The sequence below is a fragment of the Orcinus orca genome, chromosome 2, assembly GCF_937001465.1.
Source record: "Orcinus orca chromosome 2, mOrcOrc1.1, whole genome shotgun sequence".
Taxonomy (NCBI): domain Eukaryota; kingdom Metazoa; phylum Chordata; class Mammalia; order Artiodactyla; family Delphinidae; genus Orcinus; species Orcinus orca.
The window spans coordinates 188,672,499-188,698,049 of NC_064560.1; the positions used below are offsets into that span (position 1 = coordinate 188,672,499).

General features: G+C 39.2%; 1 protein-coding gene across 3 annotated transcripts in view; it reads right to left on the reverse strand.

The window, feature by feature from the left end:
- The window catches only part of RPS6KA5 (ribosomal protein S6 kinase A5), a 182,077-nt gene that overhangs the window by 85,833 nt on the left and 70,693 nt on the right, over positions 1–25,551 (reverse strand). For 2 of the 3 annotated variants that reach the window (XM_049706990.1, XM_004262337.4), the window contains one exon: positions 17,640–17,858. The exons of the other annotated variant lie outside the window; for it this stretch is intronic. In XM_049706990.1, the coding sequence (XP_049562947.1) occupies positions 17,640–17,858 (219 nt within the window). The remainder of the gene's footprint in view (positions 1–17,639; positions 17,859–25,551) is intronic. 3 annotated transcript variants of the gene reach the window in all.

A 25,551-nucleotide genomic window follows, 5' to 3' on the forward strand; every position in this document is an offset into this window, starting at 1 on the left:
CTCCTGTTGCTCCTCTAACTTCTATTTTTCCTCTTAAGTTACACTTTAAATGTCACTTCTCCGAACGGTCTTTCCTAATAACCCAGAATAGACTTAGGTCTTTTCACTAGTAACCTCTGCATTTCCTTCCAACTACTTACTTCAAGGGTTATTACTTAATTGTGTACTAATTTGTTTAATGTCTATTCCCCTTTTAGATTATAAGGCCCGGAGGACAAGAATCTTGTCTAGGTTGTTTGCTACTCTTATCCAAGCACCTGGCACATAGTAAACAGGCAAGAATTTGTAGCATGAATGAAGAGTTCTACAACTGACAATATCTTGATGCAGTTCACTTGTTGTATCAAAGGGCCAATATCCCAAGAGTCCTCCAAGAAACTTACAAAATGAACTTGAAGAATCTGAAGCCATATATTATTTCTTAGATGAGCCATCATTTATTCCTCTCCTTTCAAGTTCTGCAAGACTCCTGTGCTTCTAAATAACTCTTTATTAGGCCCATGGACTGTGGAAAAAAGGCTTCACCAAAAGTTTGGCTGAAGTTTATGTCTAGAGAAGTAACAAGTTAGAATGCTCAAGACTTCTACCAATGTGCAATAATTCTAGTACTTTGACACATTAATACGTCCTTTAGAAAATAATTTAAAATTGCACTGTTAAAATGCCAGATTCTTTATTGTTCCCTTTTGAAAAAAGTTCTTTTTCTCTATCTTACTAGAATGACATTAATTTAGGTCAAACTTTTTTCATATTAGGGACGTAATTTATGTCTCATTTCAATGACACTTAATTGACACAGATACTTAACAACAGCAAGTAGATTTTGTTTTGTTGTTGTAAGGTTGCCCCACCCTCAATAACATTTCTTCTTGGATATAGGATAGCGTGTGTGTGTGTGTGTGTGTGTGTGTGTGTGTGTGTGTGTCTGTCTGTCTGTCTGTCTCTCTGTGTGTATAGGAAGATGGGTGGAAACTGGAGGAGAGAGAAGTAGCCTTTGAACTAGTAAATTTATTTTTTTAAACAGTGAATTAACTTTAAGAACTTGAACTGAAGATCAACACAAAATTTCCAGGATTCTAGAAACTCCCTAAGACAAAACTTTTAATATAGTTCTGACAATATCTCATGGGGCTATCATTAATGATACTGTATTATGAAAGCTGCTAAGACAGTAGATCTTAAAAGTTCTCATCACAAGAAAAAAAATGTAACTGTGAGGTGAAGGATGTTAACTTATTGCAGTGATCATTTCACAATATATACATATATCAAATCATTATGTTGGGTACCTTAAACTAATATAAGGTTACATGTCAATTATATCTCAAGAAGACTAGAAAAAATGTACCTCATGGGATTAACATTAGGGCAAACAGCACCTGCTTTCAATCAAAATTATTACTTTTAAAGTACATATTATTTAATTTACATTTCAAAACAAAAAAAATTAGGTGTTCAAAGTCATCTGTAAGTATCTGCAACAATTTTTTCTATTCACACTATTAACATCACTGTTAAGAAGCCATGCTATTAGAGCATTAAGAACACGGAAAGAATTCACTTTGTCGAGAAGAAACATACATTGTTAGTTGGTAGAGGACAGTTTCAGCTGCTCAAGACCTCTACACATTTGACTTGACTTAATGTTGAACCCAGAAACCTCTCTACTGTTTGTAGTTTACGTGCTTCTATTAACAGATGGAGAAACTGAAATCCACTGGAGATACTGAGTTCCATAAGCCTTAGAGTATTACTGAGAACTACAGAAACTTCCTGATAGCTCTGTTTTCCACTGAGGATGCAAAAGGATAACCATGTAAGGATCTGGCCAGCTTTTTAGGCTATGTCTTGTTCATGCAATCTCACAGAAATCTGCTGGTAGGAGAGGAAGTAGCCGAGTTAACTGACAGAAAGAAGGGCTAAAACCTACATCTCCTACTTTCAAAGAAAGAGTCTCTGCTCCGCTTTCACTCTCCAAACACCTACTTCTATCTAGTAATGTTCTGACTGACCTCTCGTCCTCTAGCCTTTTGATCTCAAATTCTCTTTAGAATTTCTCTGCTTCATATTTCTTCTTACGGTGGCAGCTTCCAAAGAGCTAACTGCCATTATCCCATATTTCCCCCATCTTTCAGTACCCCCCCATCCCCAACCATGCCCTGTTCCTTGGTCTTATTTTTTTTTTTCCTACAAAATTTTCCGTTCCTTCGGAGACACTTCATGTACATCAATCCCACATATTCTGGTCCTCACTTCCACCTACTCTTCCTCCTCCAGACCACCTAAATCGTGCTTGGTTGCTCCCTGTCTGGTGTCTCAAGTGCAGTCTTAATGTGATGGACCACACATACCTGAAGGTAATTTCTTTTTAATGTCACGCCAGAGTCATCTCACTTTTTCTGGTTTTAGCTCAACATTCGAATGGCACCTCTTGCGAATGCATTCCAGGGCATCAAAATCATTACAAAGTTCTGACAAAGACATATCTATTTACCAGTGCTGTGAATTAGTCATATTTACTTCAAAGTGAGGAAGCTCCTTCAGTCACTGTCTGTTTTGCTCTACACTGTAGAATGCAATGGATCATGAACGACTCTGTTACCATCTCAGCAAGTATCCTCACCTCTGCAATTTTTGAGATGAAACTAATACTCGAAAGTGAAACTTCAATGTCTTAAATACCTTTTAGCTCATGTTGAAAGGATGACTCATGATGACAGAACTATCTACAAGGCAGGGGTGACATTCATTATTGAGAATGCTCCTTGGCATCACCTTTATAAATACCTTTGTGATTTGCTTCTTTAGTGTCTTGTGAATTCTGATTAATCTAACAGTTTACACAGTCATAGATCAGCTGGTGTTTTGACAAAATTACTACTAACAGACATCAGAGAACACCAAAAGAAAAATTGTTTTTTATAGATTATTTCCTACGTAGCATTCCTTCCCACTGACAGTTGAAATGAATACGAGTTTTAAGAGCGAGAGAGGGAATAGATGAAAATATTTTTATATTTCTTGTTGTAAGCATGCAGAGAGAGGTACAGAAAAAGTGATAAAAAGAGGTATGGTCTCCATGTTATAAGATTTGGAAAGGCTAAAACAATATAAAGGAGAAAACCCATCAAATCTATATGATGCCATTAGATATAAATTAAAACAAAGCCTAAAAAGATATTAATAATGTAGAATTAAAAGAAAAAAACATAGAAGTGACTTATAACAGATGAATTTACTTCAGGGGTCAACAAGTTACAGTCCAGAGACAAAATCTAGTCCACTGCCGCTGACCCCTGATTTAGAGGATAGCAGAAACAACATAAATGGGTGGAAGGCAATTACACCTAAACAAAGAATACTGTGGGAAACAATCATCCGTACTCAGTGCTGAGAGAAATGCTATGCTCCGTATCTGGCAAATGTCAAAGGTAGGCATCTGTCAAAGTAATACCAACACGACAATGATCTTATCATGTGGAGAAGCCTGTGCTAAGGAAGCAGTTTATACCAAAGGAGCAGCCTGAAGAAATCCCCAGTGAGCCACGAATCCTGGTAGCAGCGTGATGGCAGCCTAGACCTGAATCTCCAAGTCTGCTCCTGAAGCATCTTAAAGAACAGCAAGAATGACTGTAAACCTCCACAACCTACTCCTTCAGCAAAACTTAGAGCCTAAGAAAACCCATACCCACCAAACAGCACGCGGTGAGCAGGCTGAGAAAGAAGAGGGCAGGACACAAGCACTCACGGGAAGGTAGGAAAATGCAGTAAGACAGCAAGAGATAAATGAACATACAAAAATTAACAGCTCTCCTCTAGAAGATATGGTTGGAAAGAAGACCCTACTAACATCAACAGATGATTGAATATCTAAGATTAACTTAAGAAATGCAGGTAGGAAGAAAATGATAAAAAAACTCCTGAAGGTCTCAGAGGAAGAGTTCAACATATGAGAAGACATACCATGTCCTTGAACAGGAAAAACCCAAATCATAAAAATGTCAATTCTCCCTACATTTTTTAAAAAACATAAAACAATTGCACTAAAAACACCCTAACAAGTTTCTCCCCCCAAAACCAGGCAATTTGATTCTAAAGTTCATGTTGAAAATAAACCAACATGATGGGCCCCCAAAAGCTCTGAAAAATAAGAGAAATGAAAGATAAAAGGGGTCTAGCCTGGCCAGGTATTAAAACATATTGTAAAACTTTGATAAACTAGAACTAAACAGTATGGTAATGGCATATGGTTCAACCAACCAAACAGGTCTGTCAGTCAGTCAGTAAGCAGACCGGAACATATATGAGAATTTAAAATATGAAAAAAGCAGAACCTCAAGTCAGTGTAAACTTGGACTTTTTACTCCATGGTGTTGGGAGGAGTAAACATCCATGTAGATGTTCTCCACACAAAAAATAAAACCATCCAAGTTCTGAAAAACACATCGGTGAACTCCTTTATAACCACAGGATTTGAGGAGATCTTTCTAACTACGACTTAAAATCCATAAGCCATGAAGATAGTTTTTAAATAAATTCTACTATACAAAAATTTAAAAATTTTACATGGTAAAAACATCATAAAGTCAGGACAAATGGAAAATAGAAATATTTACTATATATATCACAAATGTTTAATCTCTCAAAGAGCTCCTAGAAAATTGAGAAGAAAAAATGGGCAAAGGGTACAAACAGACAATTCTCAGAAAAAGACAAATGACCCCCTTAAACATATGAAAAAGATGTTCAACCTCACTTAAAAAATGCAGATTAGGGCTTCCCTGGTGGCGCAGTGGTTGAGAGTCCGCCTGCCGATGCAGGGGACACGGGTTCGTGCCCCGGTCCGGGAGGATCCCACATGCCGCAGAGCGGCTGGGCCCATGAGCCATGGCCGCTGAGCCTGCGCATCCGGAGCCTGTGCTCCGCAACGGGAGAGGCCACAGCAGTGAGAGGCCCGCGTACCGCAAAAAAAAAAAAAAAAAAAAAAAATGCAGATTAACTCTACACTGAGACACCACCTCATCTATGAGACAGGCAAATATTCAGAAGCTTGAGAATATGCTCTGTGGAGAAACAGATACTCTAATACAATGCTGGTGGGAGTGTAAAATGGTACAACCCCTATGAAAAAGTATATGCAAAATTACAGATGGCAAAAATATACATCGAGCAATCTCCTTCCAGGAATCAAGCCTACAGTTTTTCCCTATGCAAGTGGGAAACGACATGTACAAGTTGTACCCTGAATCATCAAAATAAAAGACTGGAAACAACCCAAGGATCCAGTCCTAGGGAACTGGTTAAGTATGCTATGGAACAGAATGTAATACTATGCAGGGATAAAAAAGAATGGGGAAGATCTTTATGAACTGATAAAGAGTAAATGCTAGGATACACTGTTAAGTGAAAAAAAGAAAGGTCAGAATAGTATCAATACCTAGAGCAGGCTACTTCTGGTTATGACTGAAGACAGCTGATTATCAGGGACCCTGAAATACAGCACCATTTGAGTTTGCTCTTTAACTTCTAACTTTGAATATTGACAATTAAAGGGACTGCGTCTTGCCTTTCCATTAGAAACTGCATCTCAGGGAAACCAAAACATTACAGTGGATGACAGAAAACCATACTCTTCAGAAGAATGACAACTAATAAATATAGAAGAAATGACAGATTTAGAAAAATCACCATTTTGCAACTCATGATGAAACAGTTGCTTTAAAAAAAAAGAATTATGAAGTGTTAAATGTTAAAACCATAAAGTGTCAAAACATCAGAGATTATTTTCACTTCTAAGGAAAAAAACATAACTCCATTATAAATGGATCAGACTGTCATCTCTGTAATTGCCTTAGCATTACTAACAACCAGTTAATAGGTTCCTCTTGATATGATACAATATGAAATATGCAACATCACCTATGGTGTGTTCTACCTAAAATATTTAATGTCAATCTGTAAAGACTTTAGCTCTAATTTCCCAAATACTGGAATTTAGCAGAGGAATAACCTAAAGATACTACAAGATATTTTTTCAGACCAATAAACCAAGGATATAAAAAAGGGAATGTTCCAGATTAAGAGACTTCAAGGACATAACAACCAAGTGAGTGTTCCTGGTTTGGACAAATCAGCTGTAAAGGATATTATGGGACAATGAGTGAAATGTCAACATGAACTTGTGTGGTAGATGGCCACAAATTCTTTGCAGTCGCCTCATTAAGAAGTGAAGTCGGGTTTCCCTGGTGGCGCAGTGGTTGAGAGTCTGCCTGCCAATGCAAGGGACACGGGTTTGTGCCCCGGTCTGGGAAGATCCCACATGCCGCGGAGCGGCTGGGCCCGTGAGCCATGGCCGCTGAGCCTGCACGTCCGGAGCCTGTGCTCCGCAACGGGAGAGGCCACAGCAGTGAGAGGCCCGCGTACCGCAAAAAAAAAAAAAAAAAAAAAGAAGTGAAGTCTATCAAGGGTGTGGAGAAAAGAGAACCCTTGGCACTGTTGGTGGGAATGTAAACTGGTGCAGCCCCTATGGAAAACAGTATGGAGCTTCCTCAAAAAATTAAAAATACAGCAACCATATAATCCAGAAATTCCACTCCTGGGTATTTATCTGAAGAAAACAAAAATACTAACTTGAAAAAATATATGCATCCCCATGTTCACTGCAGCATTATTTATAATAGGCAAAATATGGAAACAACCTAAGTATCCATTAATGAGTGAATGACTGAATAAAGAAAATGCTGTGTGTGTGCACGTGTGTATTTCTATATATATGTAAAATGGAATATCATTCAACCATAAAGAAGAATGAAATCTTGCCATTTACGACACTATGGATGAACCTTGAGGGCATTATGCTAAGTGAGATAAGTCAGACAGAGAAAGACAAATACCATATGATCTCACTTTATGTGGAATCTAAAACAAAGAAGCAAACAAATCAAGCTCACAGCTAGAGAGCAGACTGGTGGCTGACAGAGGTGAGGGATTGCGGGGGATAGGCAAAATGGGTGCAGGGAGCCAAAAGGTATAAACTTCTATCTCTAAAATAAATAAGTTATGGGGATGTAATGTACAGCATGGCGACTACAGTTAATACTACTGGATTGCATATGTGAGAGGCCCTAAGAGAGTAAACCTTCAAAGTTCTCATCACAACCAAAAAAGTTCTGTAACTGTGTGTGATGGATGTTAAGAGACTTACTGTGGGGATCATTCTGCAATATATACAGGTATCAATTCATTACGTTGTTTACCTGAAACTAATATAATGTTGTATGTCCATTATATTTCAATTAAGAAAATCTTAGGGGCTTCCCTGGTGGCGCAGTGGTTAAGAATTCGCCTGCCAATGCAGGGGACACAGGTTCGAGCCCTGGTCTGGGAAGATCCCACATGCTGCGGAGCAACTAAGCCCGTGCACCACAACTACTGAGCCTGCGCTCCAGAGCCCGCAAGGCACGACTACTGAGTCTGTGCGCCACAACTACTGAAGCCCGCACACCTAGAGCCCATGCGCCATAACTACTGAAGCCTGCACGCCACAGCTACTGAGGCTGTGCACCACAACTACTGAAGCCCGCGTGCCTAGAGCCCATGCTCCACAACAAGAGAAGCCACCGCAATGAGAAGCCTGTGCACTGCAATGAAGAGGGGCCCCTGCTCACTGCAACTAGAGAAAGCCCGTGTGCAGCAACAAACACCCAACGCAGCCAAAAATGAATAAATTCATTAAAAAAAAAATCTTAAAAAAAAAACGTGAAAAGAAGTGAAGTCTATTTCCCTACTCACTAAATCTGGGTTGGTCTCGTGTTAGAAGTAAGGCTCATAGGGGCTTTTGGCAGGACCTGTTAGGCTGAGCCCTGGCTCGCGAGCTTGCAGGGGAACAGCACAGGTTAATGTGTCTCTATAGAGCTCATGAAGTCAGTTTAATTCATGCATGAACATGAGTTCAGTTTTCATACGGCTTTTTTAGAGACACAAGCCATTGTGCATAATTGAGCCAAATCCTTCAGTTCTTGTGTTTAGAAAGATAATCAGTGTGTGTTTTCTCCTCTTAATCTAGTGTGTGCAGTTACACATCTGTCCGTGGACAAACTCATAATGTTCATTGCTTAGCATCTCTTATGAACTGATTTCCAGGGAGGAAAACCAAAAGGGAAACCTCTGATTCCTCTCCTTTCAGCAGATGTGGGGGAGATGGTTGGAGGCTATGGGCTCAACTGTGAAGTTCAGCTGTGTGTGGCGAATTTTTAGCAGTCATGTTATTTTTTTATTTTTATTTTTTGTGGTATGCGGCCCTCTCACTGTTGCAGCCTCTCCCATTGTGGAGCACAGGCTCCAGACACGCAGGCTCAGCGGCCATGGCTCATGGGCCCAGCCGCTCCGTGGCATGTGGGATCTTCCCGGACCGAGGCACGAACCTGTGTCCCCTGCATCGGCAGGCGGACTGTCAACCACTGCGCCACCAGGGAAGCCCAGCAGTCATGTTCTGACTTGATGTGAGGAGGCTCCACATCCACCCCTCTGTGGGGACAAGTGACTTGTGAGATTAACCCTGGGAGGCAGGTGGGTCAGTGTGGAGAACGAGAGAGGCCCTGCCTGGCTGGGGAAGAGGAATCGGTGGTACCAGGAGAGCAGTGGCAGCCCTCCTCCCCTTCCACCTTGAGGAGGAGGTTCCAGGAAGTTGCCCCCTTACCTGAGCTCCAGTTCAGGTGGACTTGCTTTAGGGCCCCTGACACAGCAGCTGGAGTCCTGCCTCTCCACTGCTAAGTGGAATCTGGAATCTCTCATCTACTTCTTAGTCAATCAGTTTCTACATGTGAGAAGCAAGCCTGTGGGCCAGTGTCCTCATACATGCTGTGGACTTAAAAAATAATTCAGTGGTTCCCTGGAAAACCAGTCCCAGGGTTCCTACAATTGGTAGTTTCTACCTGAATTTTAACTGGTATTGCGTACCTGGATTTTGATCGGTTAGCCTTAATTATACCTTGGCATAATCATTTCCGGTGACCAAATCATAAAGTTCTATCAGGGCACCTGTGTCAGTGGTGCTATGCTGGTCAAAATTTGAGACTTTGAAATAAAAAATTTGTCATATTCATGCCTCAAAAAAAAAACAAAGAAAGAAGTGAAGCTATGTAAGTTCCAGAGCCTGGCCTCATAAGGCCTTGCAGCCTCTATGTTTGCCTTCCTGGCTGTCTTCATGAGCTGCCCTGAGACTGCCATGATGTGAAGAAGCTGATCTACTACTGCACTGGGAGGATGAGAGGCCATGTGAAGAAGAAAAGAGGTGCCCCAACCAACAGCAGCACCAACTTTCAGACACAAGAATGAAACCACATTAGCCCTCAAGCCCAGCCAGCTCTCCAGCTTACAGCCACATGAGCAAGCCAGCCAACCCATGAAACCATGAGAGATCTGCCCAGCCAACCCAGAGAATCATGAGAAAATAAATCATTGTTTAAGCAACGAAATTTTAGAGTGGTTCATTATGCAGCAGTAAATGTGTATCACTGAATATTAAATGAAATGAAAATTTATTAACCAGGAAAGGTGGACATCATTGACTGAAAGAAAACGAAAAAAAAAGCTGTTTACAGAGAAGCAAGAAGAACTACAATCCTGCAGCCTGTGGAACAAAAACCACATTCACAGAAAGACAGACAAGATGAAAAGGCTGAGGGCTATATACCACTTGATGGAACAAGATAAAACCCCAGAAAAATAACTAGATGAAGTGGAGATAGGCAACCTTCCAGAAAAAGAATTCAGAATAATGATAGCGAAGATGATCCAGGACCTCGGAAAAAGAACGGAGGCAAAGATCGAGAAGATGCAAGAAATGTTTAACAAAGATCTAGAAGAATTAAAGAACAAGCAAACAGAGATGAACAACACAATAACTGAAATGAAAAATACACTAGAAGGAATCAATAGCAGAATAACTGAGGCAGAAGAACGGATAAGCGACCTGCAAGACAGAATGGTGGAATTCACTGCTGCGGAACAGGATAAAGAAAAAAGAATGAAAAGAAATGAAGACAGCCTAAGAGACCTCTGGGACAACATTAAATGCAACAACATTCACATTATAGGGGTCCCAGAAGGAGAAGAGAGAGAGAAAGGACCCAAGAAAATATTTGAAGAGATTATAGCTGAAAAATTCCCTAACATGGGAAAGGAAATAGCCACCCACATCCAGGAAGCACAGAGAGTCCCATACAGGATAAACCCAAGGAGAAACACGCCAAGACACACAGTAATCAAATTGGCAAAAATTAAAGACAAAGAAAAATTATTAAAAGCAGCAAAGGAAAAATGACAAATAACATACAAGGGAACTCCCATAAGGTTAATAGCTGATTTCTCAGCAGAAACTCTACAAGCCAGAAGGGAGTGGCATGATATACTTAAAGTGATGAAAGGGAAGAATCTACAACCAAGATTACTCTACCTGGCAAGGATCTCATTCAGATTCGATGGAGAAATCAAAACCTTTACAGACAAGCAAAAGCTAAGAGAACTCAGCACCACCAAACCAGCTCTACAAGTGCTAAAGGAACTTCTCTAAGTGGGAAACACAAGAGAAGAAAAGGACCTACAAAAACAAACCCAAAACAATTAAGAAAATGGTCATAGGAGCATGCATATCGATAATTACCTTAAACGTGAATGGATTAAATGCTCCAAGCAAAAGACACAGGCTTGCTGAATGGATAAAAAAACAAGACCCATATGTATGCTGTCTACAAGACACCCACTTCAGACCTAGGAACACATTCAGACTGAAAGTGAGGGGATGGAAAAAGATATTCCATGCAAATGGAAATCAAAAGAAAGCTGCAGTAGTAATAGTCATATCAGATAAAATAGACTTTAAAATAAAGAACGTTACAAGAGACAAGGAAGAACACTACATAATGATCAAGGGATCAGTCCAAGAAGAAGATATGACAATTATAAATATATATGCACCCAGCATAGGAGCACCTCAATACATAAGGCAACTGCCAACAGCTATAAAAAGGAAAGCGACAGTAACACAATGATAGTGGGGGACCTTAACACCTCACTTACACCGATGGACAGATCATCCAGACAGAATATTAACAAGGAAACACAAGCTTTAAATGACACAACAGACCAGATAGATTTAATCAATATTTATAGGACATTCCATCCAAAAACAGCAGATTACACTTTCTTCTCAAGTGCGCATGGAACATTCTCCAGGATAGGTCACATCTTGGGTCACAAATCAAGCCTCAGTAAATTTAAGAAAATTGAAATCATATCAAGCATCTTTTCTGACCACAATGCTATGAGATTAGAAATCAGTTACAGGGAAAAAAACGTAAAAAACACAAACACATGGAGGCTAAACAATACGTTACTAAATAACCAAGAGATCACTGAAGAAATCAAAGAAGAAACCAAAAAATACTTAGAGACAAATGAAAATGAAAACACGACGATCCAAAACCTATGGGATGCAGTAAAAGCAGTTCTAAGAGGGAAGTTTACAGCTATACAAGCCTACCTCAAGAAACAAGAAAAATCTCAAATAAATGCTCTAACCTTACACCTAAAGGAACTAGAGAAAGAAGAGCAAACAAAACCCAAAGTTAGCAGAAGGAGAGAAATCATAAAGATCAGAGCAGAAATAAATGAAATAGAAACAAAGAAAACAATAGCAAAGATCAATAAACCTAAAAGCTGGTTCTTTGAGAAGATAAACAAAACTGATAAACCATTAGCCAGACTCATCAAGAAAAAGAGGGAGAAGACTCAAATCAATAAAATTAGAAATGAAAAAGGAGAAGTTACAACAGACACTGCAGAAATACAAAGCATCCTAAAAGACTACTACAAGCAACTCTATGCCAATAAAATGGACAACCTGGAAGAAACGGACAAATTCTTAGAAAGGTATAACCTTCCAATACTGAACCAGGAAGAAATAGAAAATATGAACAGACCAATCACAAGTAATGAAATTGAAACTGTGATTAGAAATCTTCCAACAAACAAAAGTCCAGGACCAGATGGCTTCACAGGTGAATTCTATCAAACATTCAGAGAAGAGCTAACACCCATCCTTTTCAAACTCTTCCAAAAAATTGCAGAGGTAGGAACATTCCCATACTCATTCTATGAGGTCACCATGACCCTGATACCAAAACCAGACAAAGATACTACAAAAAAAGAAAATTACAGACCAATATCACTGATGAATATAGATGCAAAAATCCTCAACAAAATCCTAGCAAACAGAAGCCAACAACACATTAAAAGGATGATACACTATGATCAAGTGGGATTTATCCCAGGGATGCAAGGATTCTTCAATATACGCAAATCAATCAATGTGATACACCATATTAACAAACTGAAAAATAAAAACCATATGATCATCTGGTTTTAGATGCAGAAAAAGCTTTTGACAAAATTCAACACCCATTTATGATAAAAACTCGCCAGAAAGTGGGCATAGAGGGAAACTACCTCAACATAATAAAGGCCATATATGACAAACGCACAGCAAACATCATTCTCAATGGTGAAAAACTGAAAGCATTTCCTCTAAGATCGGGAACAAGACAAGGATGTTCACTCTTGCCACTATTATTCAACATAGTTTTGGAAGTCCTAGCCACGGCAATCACAGAAGAAAAAGAAATGAAAGGAATACAAATTGGAAAAGAAGAAGTAAAACTGTCACTGTTTGCAGATGACATGATACTATACATAGAGAATCCTAAAGATGCCACCAGAAAACTACTAGAGCTAATCAATGAATTTGGTAAAGTTGCAGGATACAAAATTAATGCACAGAAATATCTTGCATTCCTATACACTAATGATGAAAAATCTGAAAGAGAAATTAAGGAAACACTCCCATTTACCACTGCAACAAAAAAGAATAAAATACCTAGGAATAAACCTACCTAGAGAGACAAAAGACCTGTAGGCAGAAAACTATAAGACACTGTTGAAAGAAATTAAAGACGATACAAACAGATGGAGAGATATACTATGTTCTTGGAATGGAAGAATCAATACTGTGAAAATGACTATACTACCCAAAGCAATCTACAGATTCAATGCAATCCCTATCAAATTATCAATGGCACTTTTTACAGAACTAGAACAAAAAATCTTAAAATTTGTATGGAGACACAAAAGACCCCGAATAGCCAAAGCCGTCTTGAGGGAAAACAACAAAGCTGGAAGAATCAGACTCCCTGACTTCAGACCACACTACAAAGCTACAGTAATCAAGACAACATGGTACTGGCACAAAAACAGAAATATAGATCAATGGAACAGGATAGAAAGCCCAGAGATAAACTCACACACCTATGGTCAACTAATCTATGACAAAGGAGGCAAGGATATACAATGGAGAAAAGACAGTCTCTTCAATAAGTGGTGCTGGGAAAACTGGACAGCTACATGTAAAAGAATGAAATTAGAACACTCCTCAATACCATACATAAAAATAAACTCAAAATGGATTAGAGACCTAAATGTAAGACCAGACACTATAAAACTCTTAGAGGAAAACATAGGAAGAACACTCTTTGACATAAATCACAGCAAGATCTTTTTTGATCCATCTCCTACAGTAACGGAAATAAAAATAAACAAATGGGATCTAATGAAACTTAAAAGCTTTTGCAAAGCAAAGGAAACTACAAATAAGACGAAAAGACAACTCTCAGAATGGCAAAAATATTTGCAAATGAATCAACGGACAAAGGATTAATCTCTAAAATATATAAACAGCTCATGCAGCTCAATATTAAAAAAACAAACAACCCAATCAAAAAATGGGCAGAAGACCTAAATAGACATGTCTCCAAAGAGGACATACAGATGGCCAAGAAGCACATGAAAAGCTGCTCAACATCACTAATTATTAGAGAAATGCAAATCAAAACTACAATGAGGTATTATCTCACACCAGTTAGAATGGCCATCATCAGAAAATCTACAAACAACAAATGCTGGAGAGGGTGTGGAGAAAAGGGAACACTCTTGCACGGTTGGTGGGAATGTAAATTGATAACAGCCACTGCGGAGAAAAGTATGAAGGTTCCTTAAAAAACTAAAAAATAGAATTACCATACTACCCAGCAATCCCACTACTGGGCATATACCCAGAGAAAACCATAATTCAGAAAGACACAGGCACCCCAATGTTCATTGCTGCGCTATTTACAATAGCCAGGTCACGGAAGCAACCTAAATGTGCATCGACAGACAAATGGATAAAGAAGATGTGGTACATATATACAATGGAATATTACTCAGCCATAAAAAGGAACGATATTGGGTCATTTGTAGAGACGTGGATGAATCTAGAGACCGTCATACAGAGTGAAGTAAGTCAGAAATAGAAAAACAAATATCGTATATTAACACATATATGTGGAACCTACAAAAATGGCACAGATGAACTGGTTTGCAGGGCAAAAATAGAGACACAGATGTAGAGAACAAACGTATGGACACCAAGGGGGGAAAGTGGCGGGGGGTGCGGGTGGTGGTGTGATGAATTGGGCGATTGGGATTGACATGTACACACTGATGTGTATAAAATTGATGACTAATAAGGACCTGCTGTATAAAAAAAAAATGAAATAAAATTTAAGAAAAAAAGCTGGTTACAAATCCTATGTACAGGACAATTTCACTTTGATGAAACATACATGCATGCAGACACACAGACAAAAAGATCTAGAAGGATACACTAGGTAATAACAGAGAAATATATGTATAATGAGGTAAACTCTGGGTAGTGAAAATATATGTTTTCTCTTCTTATTTTTGTTTTCCTATAGCTTCTATATGCATATATATGCTTTTGTAGTAATAAGGCAGTTGTTAAAAATATGTTTTTAAAAAGGTCTATTGTGTTTACTTATTCATCAGAGCAGAAGGTCAGCTGGATCCCTGAAAAGCTTGACTTGTAAATTCTTGCTATTAACCTCTAACAGTACCCCAAAACTAGATAAAGTAAGTTAATCAATAAGCCTTTAAAGACAGTTATGGGCTGAAACTGTCTCCCCCAAATTCATATATTGAAATCTTAACCCCCAACACCTCAGAATGTGACTGTATTTGGAATCAAGGCCTTTGAAGAGATAATTAAGTTATTAAAATGAGGCCATTAGGGTAGGCTCTAATCCAATCTGATTCCTGTCCTTACAAGAAGAGAAAATTTGAACACAAAAAGGGACACCAGGGGTGTGAATGTACAGAGGGAGGGCCATGTGAAAAGGCAGCAAGTGGGGGGCCCTCTGCAAGCAGAGGAGACAGCCCTGGGACAGACCTTTTCCTTATGGCCCTCAGAGGAAACCAACCCTGCTGGCACTTGAGTTTAGACTTCCAGGTGCCAGAACTGAGAAAAAAGAAATTTCTGTTGTTTAAGCCACCCAGTCTGTGATATTTTGTTATGGCGGCCCTAGCAGACCGAGACAGTACTTGGAGAACTGACCTAGCGTGAGTTCTAAGCACTGCAAACAAATAATGGAACGATAAAAACAGTTTATAGTAATGTCCTGTTGAAGATTTCTCAAAAGTTTTGTCTTTAAAGTCAAATAGGGACTTCCCTGGCAGTGCAGTGGTGGTTAAGACTCCACGCTTCCACCGCAGGTAGCACAGGTTCAATCCCTGGTCGGGGAACTAAGATTCCACATGCCACGCGGTATGCCCCCCCTCAAAAACTCAAATAACAACTACAGACATGCACAAAGAGAATGACAGTAAACATATCCACATGGAGAGGAGGCAGAGGGCATGCTTTCTAAATGCACTGCCATACAATGGAACGAGTTCACTGTCTACATTCTACTCGTGAGCTGGCACAAGAGATGGGTTTTCTTACCTTGGTTTGTATTTATTTATTTGTGGGTCACTGACAAACAGCAAAAGTAATGAAGAGCCAACAACAAAAAAAGCAACATTATCAAGGACTATTTGTTTTTTAATCAGATCCAACATATTTCACTCATCTACTTTTAAGTTAAAAATATCAGGCTGGCCAAAAGGTTCCTTCAGTTTTTAAGTAAAAATGAAAGACACATTTTTTATTTTCACCAAGAACTTTAATGAACAACATAGTCACTGAACCTTTTGGCCAACCCAATATTATTTATAATCTATACTTTTACAATAAACAATTTTTAAAAGATTGAGTCCAGTTATGGTCAGAAAACAGAAAGAAGAGAGAAGAGAGAGAAGCTGTGGTGTGGTGATGCAGAGGCCAGGAGTTTGGGTTCTTACTACTTCTGGCTACTACGATCTTATGTCCCCTACAACCTACTGGGTAAAAATACAGAAGGAATTATATTTAAAAATCAGTAAATAACAGCTGAGCAGATACACACGGGGGCAGAATGAAGGCCTGAAACAACAGGCAGATGATAACATTAGTGGAGACTGACAGGACGGGAGAGATTGTGGCCTGTGTATGAAAGATTTGGGATGGTTAGTTGACGGTAAGCACTGCAAGATAGGCCTGAAGTGTAACTTCATGACTCAAAAAGTGAATGCAATTTTAGGCATCACTAATAAAAGTATAATTTTCAAAATGAGAGCATTCGATAAAGTTGCCAAATACCACTAGTAATCAAAGAAAACAGGAGCACTGTTGGGCAGACTTTGAAATGAGTCAGATCTGAGTTCCAATCTTTATTCTCAAGCTTATACAAGATACATGACTGCGGGAAGTGCAGCTTCCAGAACCTTCAACATCTCTAATGAGAGGACTCTGGCAGTGTTGTAGGGGTCAGTGATACTGTGGGTAACACCTAGTGTGGTGCTGGCACACTGAAGGCACTCAAGAAATAGCTAATGCTCACAGAGCACTGTGTGAAATTCTACCTCATCTAATTCACAGAAGAGATCAATAACAGGGGATTATAATACATAAGTGCAAATTCTCAAAAGAACGGGACTAAAACTATAACAGAAGAAATAGTCTATGATGGAAGAGTATAATTCTCTAAGTACTGCCATGCAGGAATAGAAAATGGTACAACTTTTCTGCATCTGGCAATATGCACAGAGGACATTTCCAAAGTCCATATACAATGGTCCAACTCTGGGAAAGGAAAGGATTCAGAAAGTGTCTGTGGGGAGAAACGGGAGTGAGCAAAGGGTTGACTGATTAGTGGGTATCTCCATGAAAAGCAGGTTTATCACCAGAAAAACAAAGCATCTCTAAGAACAGTAATCTTTTCTTTTTTCTTTTTCCTAATTACTGATTTCCATAAATATCCCTTGTTGGCCCAAACTTGTATGTTCCTAAGAATTGTGGCCCACTTTCCCACTCAGCTCAGCACATCTGAATGGAAGACACCACCCAGGGAAGCAGCCACCCAAATGACTCAAGTGTTTTAAGATTAATAAAGGAGTGTGGAAGAGAAGTACACAAATTCCTTCAGGATGGGAGGTCCCAAATCCAGAGCAATTCATGATGTTCAAGGAAATGCCACCACTGAGAGAGGAATGAAAGTCAAAAGATTTCATTTCTTCTAAGTCTGAAGTATGCTTCCTTTTGAGTGCATTACGGCACAAGACCCAAGTTTTCGTAAAATGTCAAAAGTCTGATGACAACTGACACTTACCTAAAATGAGATGAAGTTTGGTTTCTGTCTGGAAAGCGTAGTGCAATGTCACCAAAAACGGCGACTGCCTGATGTGCTCTAGGACCTGTCGTTCTGTCCTTGTGTGCTCGGTGGTTTTGGCCTTTTGAACTATTGTTGCCTTTTTCAAAACTTTCATGGCATACAGCTTTCCAGCATCATGACCACTTATTTTACGAACTAGAAACACTTTTCCATAAGCTGAAAATGAAAAGAAAAGAGAAAAAGAGTTAAAAGGCTACACAGGCAGAGTGGTAATTTAGTGCAAGTTGAAAGTTACAATGCACAAAGGAACACTCTTTGAATGAAAACGTATCCTTAGTGCTGTTTCCAATAGTTCTTTGATATATTTCTTCAATTTTATGTCAGACATATTTCTAGGTCTAGGCCTCAATATTTACATATCTAACCACTGATGACAAAGTTATGCTTTCACTCTTTTACTGTTATTCTCTCCTCAGTATTTTTAGCTGTAGGAAACTAGCTCTTATTATGGTCAATTAACCACTAGGTTTTGCTGCTGTTGTAAACAAATGAAAATAGTTCTTAAGAATCTCAAAAAACAAAAAATCTCATACACACATATAAATTAAGTACCTCAAGTACTCCTCTATACTTATTAAAAAAGTCTAAAGCAACATAAGCTGACATTATATAAACAAAAGAGATCTTCAGATGTGAAAGACATTAAAAGACCCTAAATTGCAAGCAGTACCAACAGAAGCCCCTTTACATCTCTGGGCAGTAACTCACAGGTTAGTGGGTCAACCTCGCCACATTCTCCCTAAGTGAGGGCTCAGTTGGGCAAATCCTGTGTGGAGTGCCACTACCCTAGGTGAGGCATTGAGGCCACATGGATACCGTGCCCAGAGCAGGTATCCGCGTTTATTTCCCTAGGGAAGTGGGAAGAGGGCACGAAGAGGTGGGACGAAGGAGGAAGGGGAAGGCAGGCAAAAACCCTGAGAGGGAAGGGGTAGGCCCCCAATTCATCCCTACGAGGTATAAAGGCTCTTCTCTTCTCAAAACGCAAACACCTCCTGGGATGGTTGAGCCCAGTCCCACTTTTGAAGTTAAGTGCATTCATCAGACCATTCTGGAGTTGGTCTGAGTTCTGACCCAGTCTGGTGCTTCCGTAGACCCTGCCCACACCTCGACAGTATTTAGCACAAAATCCTATCCTAATCCAGCCACTAGACCAAGAGAGCTTTAAGGGAAGGGCTCTTGTATCTTGGCTGTTATTTGGTTTAGTACTTCAGGAAGTAAATGAGTGCGGACCCAAGATGCACAACAGACAAAGAACGGCGGTGGTGCTCCTGAGCAGGGACAGAAACAACATTCCTCAAGGACTTGGCGATGCAGTCTCCGTGCTAAATATACTCCACACAGTGATTCACTCACTCCTCAGAACAGCCAGTGAAGTTGGTACTTTCAGTAATTCCATTCTGCAGATGAGGAAGCAGATTCAGAATACTTAAGGAAGCGGCCAGAAGACTTGGGTAAAAAGTGACAGAGCTGATTCAGATGAAAGCAGTGTGATTCCAGGGACCACACGCTAAACCATAAATGAATTTTTTCTTTAAATAAGAGAGATTCTTCTTCGGTACTAGAAATCGGATGTTCTGGATTTTAATAAAACCAACACCGTAAACATGCTGAACACATTCTGGGATACAGTAAAAAGTTCATAAAAGGTTTGTGTCTTATCTCGTTGTAAATAAAACAATTATAGATTGAGAGTTTAGTAAGGCAGAAGTGAACCAAAAAAGAAAATGACAGCTTTTAGAACCTAACAAATTAACCTAAAGTATACAAATGAAAAAAGTTAATCTATTCAAAAGCAGTGAAATGAAGCTAGAGAATATTCTAAAGCAGAGTACTATACCTTCCATGGAGTAAGGCACTATATAAACCCAGAAGAAAGTCAAGTCCTCTGTAAGTACGGGGCTTTTGAGTTCCCTACACACACAGTACCTGCTCTAGATTCCTGTTCTGAGATTCCTATCTCCAGAGTGCTGTGGTCCTTAGAAATTATGTTATCCATCTATCTTCTCCAACAAAGAAAATCTTTCTACAACGTCATGGAAAGATGGCTATGAGCTTCTTCCCAGTGCTCACGTGTGTCTTTCAGTCCAGGTGCTGACCAATGTGGCAGATGGACCGCAGGGTGTTAGCATCTAACAGCTGAGTACCTGTCAGGCACTTTAGAGTCGGATTACTTCATTTGATTCTTCTCACATCCCTACGAGGAGGTGAGGATGACCTCCACTTTACAGATGAAGAAACTGGAGCGTAAAGGAACTGGGTCCCTTGCCCAAGGCCATACTTGCCCATGTGGCCTGACTCCTGAGCCCACACTCTGAGTAGTACTCCAGCTAGCTGCCTTCCTAAAGTGAATGACCTCACAGGCAAAGAAATTAGGAACCAGACATTAAAAAGAAGTCACAATACAGGTTAGGTGTTCTAATGGTGGAAAAGACACAGTACTACTACTTCCAAGTAGAGGAGGTTTCATAAAGTCGCCCGTTTTATTGATGGGGTGATCTAAATATTCAAAAAATACGCTTACCTTGAGTGGGAACAGGCCTTCCTACAATATTCATCCGTTATCCCTTCTATACCTTCTGGACTTACAAAAAATAATATTACTCTTCTTTTCTAAGATAATTTGTAAAATATTTAAAAATACTATTATGCCATCTCATCCAAGCAAAATGTTATTATTCCCTAAACCAATCTAAAAGTAAATGACTTTAAGACTTTGTACCACTAGGAGGTGCCCTATATGTGTTCCGTGAGTTTGTAAATACTTTTTCTTTGATTTCTTTCCTATTACCTTAAAAACGTCATATATCACTCCAAATAAATGTAAGGTAGCAAAGGACGCTAATGTATGTGGGCAAATAATATAAAATCATCCTTAATGCCACGTTATACACTGTACAGTCAAATAATAAACAGTCATCCTCCTGCCATGTGATGATATCCAGAAGTTTTCCAATAATATGAGCTGAAGACTACATATCCTGCCTTTACCATTATTTTTATCTATCAGTAAAATGTCGGGGGAAAAAGTATGATGAAGCTCACAAATCTTTTGATTTTACTTTTATAATTTCCATGATTAATTAAAGCTATGGTACTTCTATCACATGGTACATGCCAATAGATGCTTACGACAATAAACTGCAAGGAGTGCCTCACAATGTTCCAAGCAACAGATATTTCAGATAAACAGGATCTTACTTACAAGTAGGCTGCTTAATGAAACAGAGTTTGCCTCCAAACAGCGTTTTTTGAAGCACCCATAAGGCTGCTTATCACATTGCAAGAGGGGAAGAAAACACATTCACTGCTGGAGAGACCCTGAAGAAGCCACCTTCTCTGATTGAGCTGGTTTGCAGATTAGTACAGAGGGAGAAAGTGAAGGAGTCCTTCTGTTGAGGAGTGCCATCCAGTCCAGAACCGCCTACATGTTTTCCAATATTTTAAGAGGGGCCACTGCAACTGAACTTGGTGGCAATATTATTTCCTTTTAGTCTGTAATGAGATGAATGACTACCTTGTTGTGAAGCCAACTCCTGGCTTTCGGTCACTGTGTGCTGATGTTGTTAAAGAATTCCTATTTTGAAAGCATCTTTTGGAAACTGCAAAAGCTACCAATGGTGGAAACTCTTTTGGCCGAAAAAGGTAAACAGTAGTACTTCCTGCTCAGATGGAGCCCCTAAAATGGATGTTTAGCAACACAGCTGGGATTTGCTGCTTAGGTAAAGAGACCAAGCTTCAGGCTTCAGCATAACTCTAATTTCAGCATCAACACGCAATGACTTCAGACGCACTCGCAGCAATCTTCACAGAAGCTGTGTGTACTGCTCTGATCTTATCAATTTCTCCAGAACCAGGGCCTTTCCAAGATACTCTGTCAAGAAATGTGAGCAGAAGAGGGCGTGGAGTTCACTGGTTTCCCAGAGGACAAGGCTAGCAGCGCTTGATGGGACTTGAGGTAGAAGTTCTACTTAACAGATTGAGGGAAAGTAAACTCTAAAAATAAATGACAAGAAGGATTAATTCCTGACTTAACTTGACAGACACCTACGACCATATGAATGAGGTAAATCTTTCAATTCAGGGCCCAACAGACACTGTTCTGGATGTTACCGATAACCTGTGTGCTCTTACAGCTGCAGGTTATAGCAGCCGTTTCAAAGAGAGGACTGGATCCAGACAACCATGTAAACTTTTCCAAAGCTGGAGGAAGAATTCCATAGGTTGGGGGGCAAACTACAGGTACCTTACAAAGGTCATTTCTGTTTAAACTGAAATGTGGATTTAGAATCCTAGTCTACCTGACACAGCACAATGTGGCCACTGGTCTCAATGGTTTGATGATAAAGGAAATCATGTAAAATGAACTAAACGCAGTGTCAAGGGGAAATGTCTAGTTCCCTTGGACTAGGTCTCAGTTTGCTTTTCCACAGGTGTGACTCTTATTCCACTGGCCACAATGATCATTATGAATCAGGTTTTTAAGCACGTGTTGTCATAACAGAAAAATTAAAACGGACTGACGGTTTTAAAACAAGATGACATTCATGCTGCCACATCATAAGCCACTGCACGATATCAACTACTTTTCCAAGCTAAACAAAAAGCAGCCTTCTTGCTTAAACTTATTTTGAGCATAATTATACTGATTTTTTTCACTTTATTTGTAAAGTCTGAATTCATTAAAAAAATTTTAGGAAGTAGCCTTTATCTTGGCATGAAAATGATGAGATCAATTTGTTAAAAAAGTATTCTTACAGTCTGTCTATAAAAGCAATCGATTTACAATGCCATATAATTAAAAGCAAGGAAAATCTGTCTATGTTTACATGCATTATTCTGGAGAAAAGGGTTAAGAACTAGAAGGCCTCTGGATTAATTCCTTCGGTAGAGTGCTTATCCAGGACACGCTGCTCCCATTGGGGTCCAAATGCTCCACCACTGCAAGCACTGTTTTCTGTCACTCAAACTTGTATTAATGCTGCTTACAACTCTATACATGGTACACTCTGCTTAACCAGCCGTGCCACACTTTGTGTTCAATCCAACCTTGTAGCGTAAATTACTGTACTCAAACTACTGCTTTAAAAAAAGTATGGCAGAAACTCTCTTGCGACTTCCCCTTAGACCACTCCCAACACTAACTGGTACTCCCCTTCCGGTTGTAAAACACTGCACTGCACCCTGATGCCTATAACCAGTTCACACGTGCACTGACTGCTGTCCCCACGTCGTTCGGCTGTCTGCTTCACACCAGTCACTGATACTCGTTGCCTTACTTGTGTGTGCCTGTTGTATACGTTATTCTTATATAATTTAACTATATATTACATAAGCCACTGAAATGTAAATGTGAAAGAAAAGAGAAAAATGAGGTTAAAAGCTTTGAAAGAACTACATAAAGGCAAGACACTTAAGAAAAAAGAACTGCTGAAAAATTAGGTGTGGGTAAAACAACTATAAAAGGCTAGGGGAAAAAATTGTGAAAATCTAAAAGGATTCTGTATCCAGATCACTGCAAATGTGTCTGGTTCTCACTCCATTTTAAAGAATTGGAAACTTAATTTTAGATGATGCATTACAAGTGCGGTTTATGCAAAACAAACCATTATTTAAGAACTTACTCTCAGAGTCTTGTGCCTACACGCAAAGTGAATATATACTTATATATTTTAAGTGAAAAGTAGTATGTCCAAAGTACATATTTATATATCCTTTTAAAATGATATTCCAGTTTAACCAACTTTTTCTGATTAGCCACAAGTACCAGTCATGTCATATGTGACAGACTCCACTACCTAAAGGATCATATTCAGTGGTGCTGGAATTCATCCCTCTCTCACCCTTCCAGAATAACGGAATCTTTTTTCTTTAACTTTTTCTTTTATATTGGGGTAGAGTTGACTAACAATAGTTTCAGGTGTACAGCAAAGTCATTCAGTTATACATATACATGTAGCTATTCTTTTTCAAATTCTTTTCCCATTTAGGTTGTTACATAATATTGAGCAGAGTTCTCTGTGCTATACAGTAGGTCCTTGTTGGTTATCCATTTTAAGTATAGCAGTGTGTACATCTTAATCCCAAACCCCCTAACTACCCCTTCCCCCAACCCTTCCCCTGGTAACCATAAGTTCGTTTTCTAAGTCTGTGAGTCTGTTTCTGTTTTGTAAATAAGTTCATCTGTATCATTTCTTTTTAGATTCCGCATATAAGCAATATTATACGATATTTCCCTTTCTCTGTCTGACTTGTTAAATCAGAATCTTGTTAAAGAGTGACTTGACCACCAACCATACTAGCTCTGCCTCTCAGCTTGTTTTCATCCTCAATCTGGTAAACATACCTTTTGTGTTGTCATCTAAATTGTTGATAAAAATATAACCCTTCTCGCTCAAAATACTTGATTTCCCATTACTCTTAAGATAAAGAGAATCCTTAATATAACCTAAATTATCTGGCTTCTACCTACCTCTCTCCACCTCTCACCATCTCATTTTCTCACTCCTTCAGACATACAGCCTTTCCTGACTTCTCAGACTAGCACAGTTCCTCTAATTTTATACTCTCATAACACCCTGTCATAGAAATTGTCAGAAACATGAGTTTTCATTTACTTGTGTGATTGCCTCATTGTGTAGCTTCCACAGGACTGTAAATTCCACAAAACCAGGGACTATGTCCAGTTTTACTCACTTTGTATCATTAGCAAATTCTAGAGTTGGCACACTGTAGAAACTCAAATAATGTTGAACGCATAAAAAATAAAGAAGATAGCAAACAAAGAAAGAGCTCTGTAGCATATAGCCAAATACCCTCTTCTCAGTTGACAATTCTGATCTAAAGTTGAAGATGGGTCTTTAGGAAAAGAAATTAACAGTGCAAATCTGCAGTACAGAGCTATATAGCTCACCCACTCTTTCCCTTTGGAGAAGGAACAATGGGCTTTCATGAAGTAATCACCTTTAATTTGGGTATTAAATATGATTCCTGACAACACTCCCTGGTGAAAGTGAGCTCAGGAAACTTAGCTGCCACCACTGTAGAAAAGGAAAATATCTTAACATGGTGACATCTGTATCTGGCCACTGCTTTGTAACCTGCCACAACTACATAAGAACTGATTACAGTGCCTGGCCACATCCCTCTCTCATAGATAATTTAATTTGAGGAAAGATTTTTACCTTTCCACATGTGACATGAACACTGACAATCAATTCACCTGCCTTCCCCTCCATCTTTCCCTGTAGAACTTCATTCACCCCAAGTCAGCAGGGTCAGAAATGGAACCAAACAAGAAATACTCTCTTGGAACTCTACATTTCACTTGTCCTGCCCTTGGAAATTGGTACCCTTGTTAATAGGCCAGCCAAACATACATGGTAAGTAATGCCAGGGCAGTATATGTCAAGCCCCAGGAAAACCACCATCACTGAAAGGGTTCTCAGAAGAGCAGCTTCATTTCAGTATTACCACAGCACAAACAGTACACAAAAAGCAAACACTCAAGGGGTTCAATGGTGAAACCTGACTGACCATAATCTGGTACTTCTAAAGACTCATCTGAAATATCTGATAAATTAGACCTCAGAGCTGAAAAGAAACATTACTGTCCATCCCAGTAATTCTCTAAAATCTACCCTGTGTTAAGATAGATGGACAGAAATCACCTCACTTGGACCAAAGTAGTAGATAAGTTCTATTCAGACACACACTTTAGTGAATTGAGGTTTAATCTTCTGTGTGCCACTTTTTAAAGAGACTATATACAATAAAATTATGTTTTTTTCAATAATATCTTCATATCCTTTATCAAAGATGCTAGTCTCATGATCTTATTTACTGACCACAA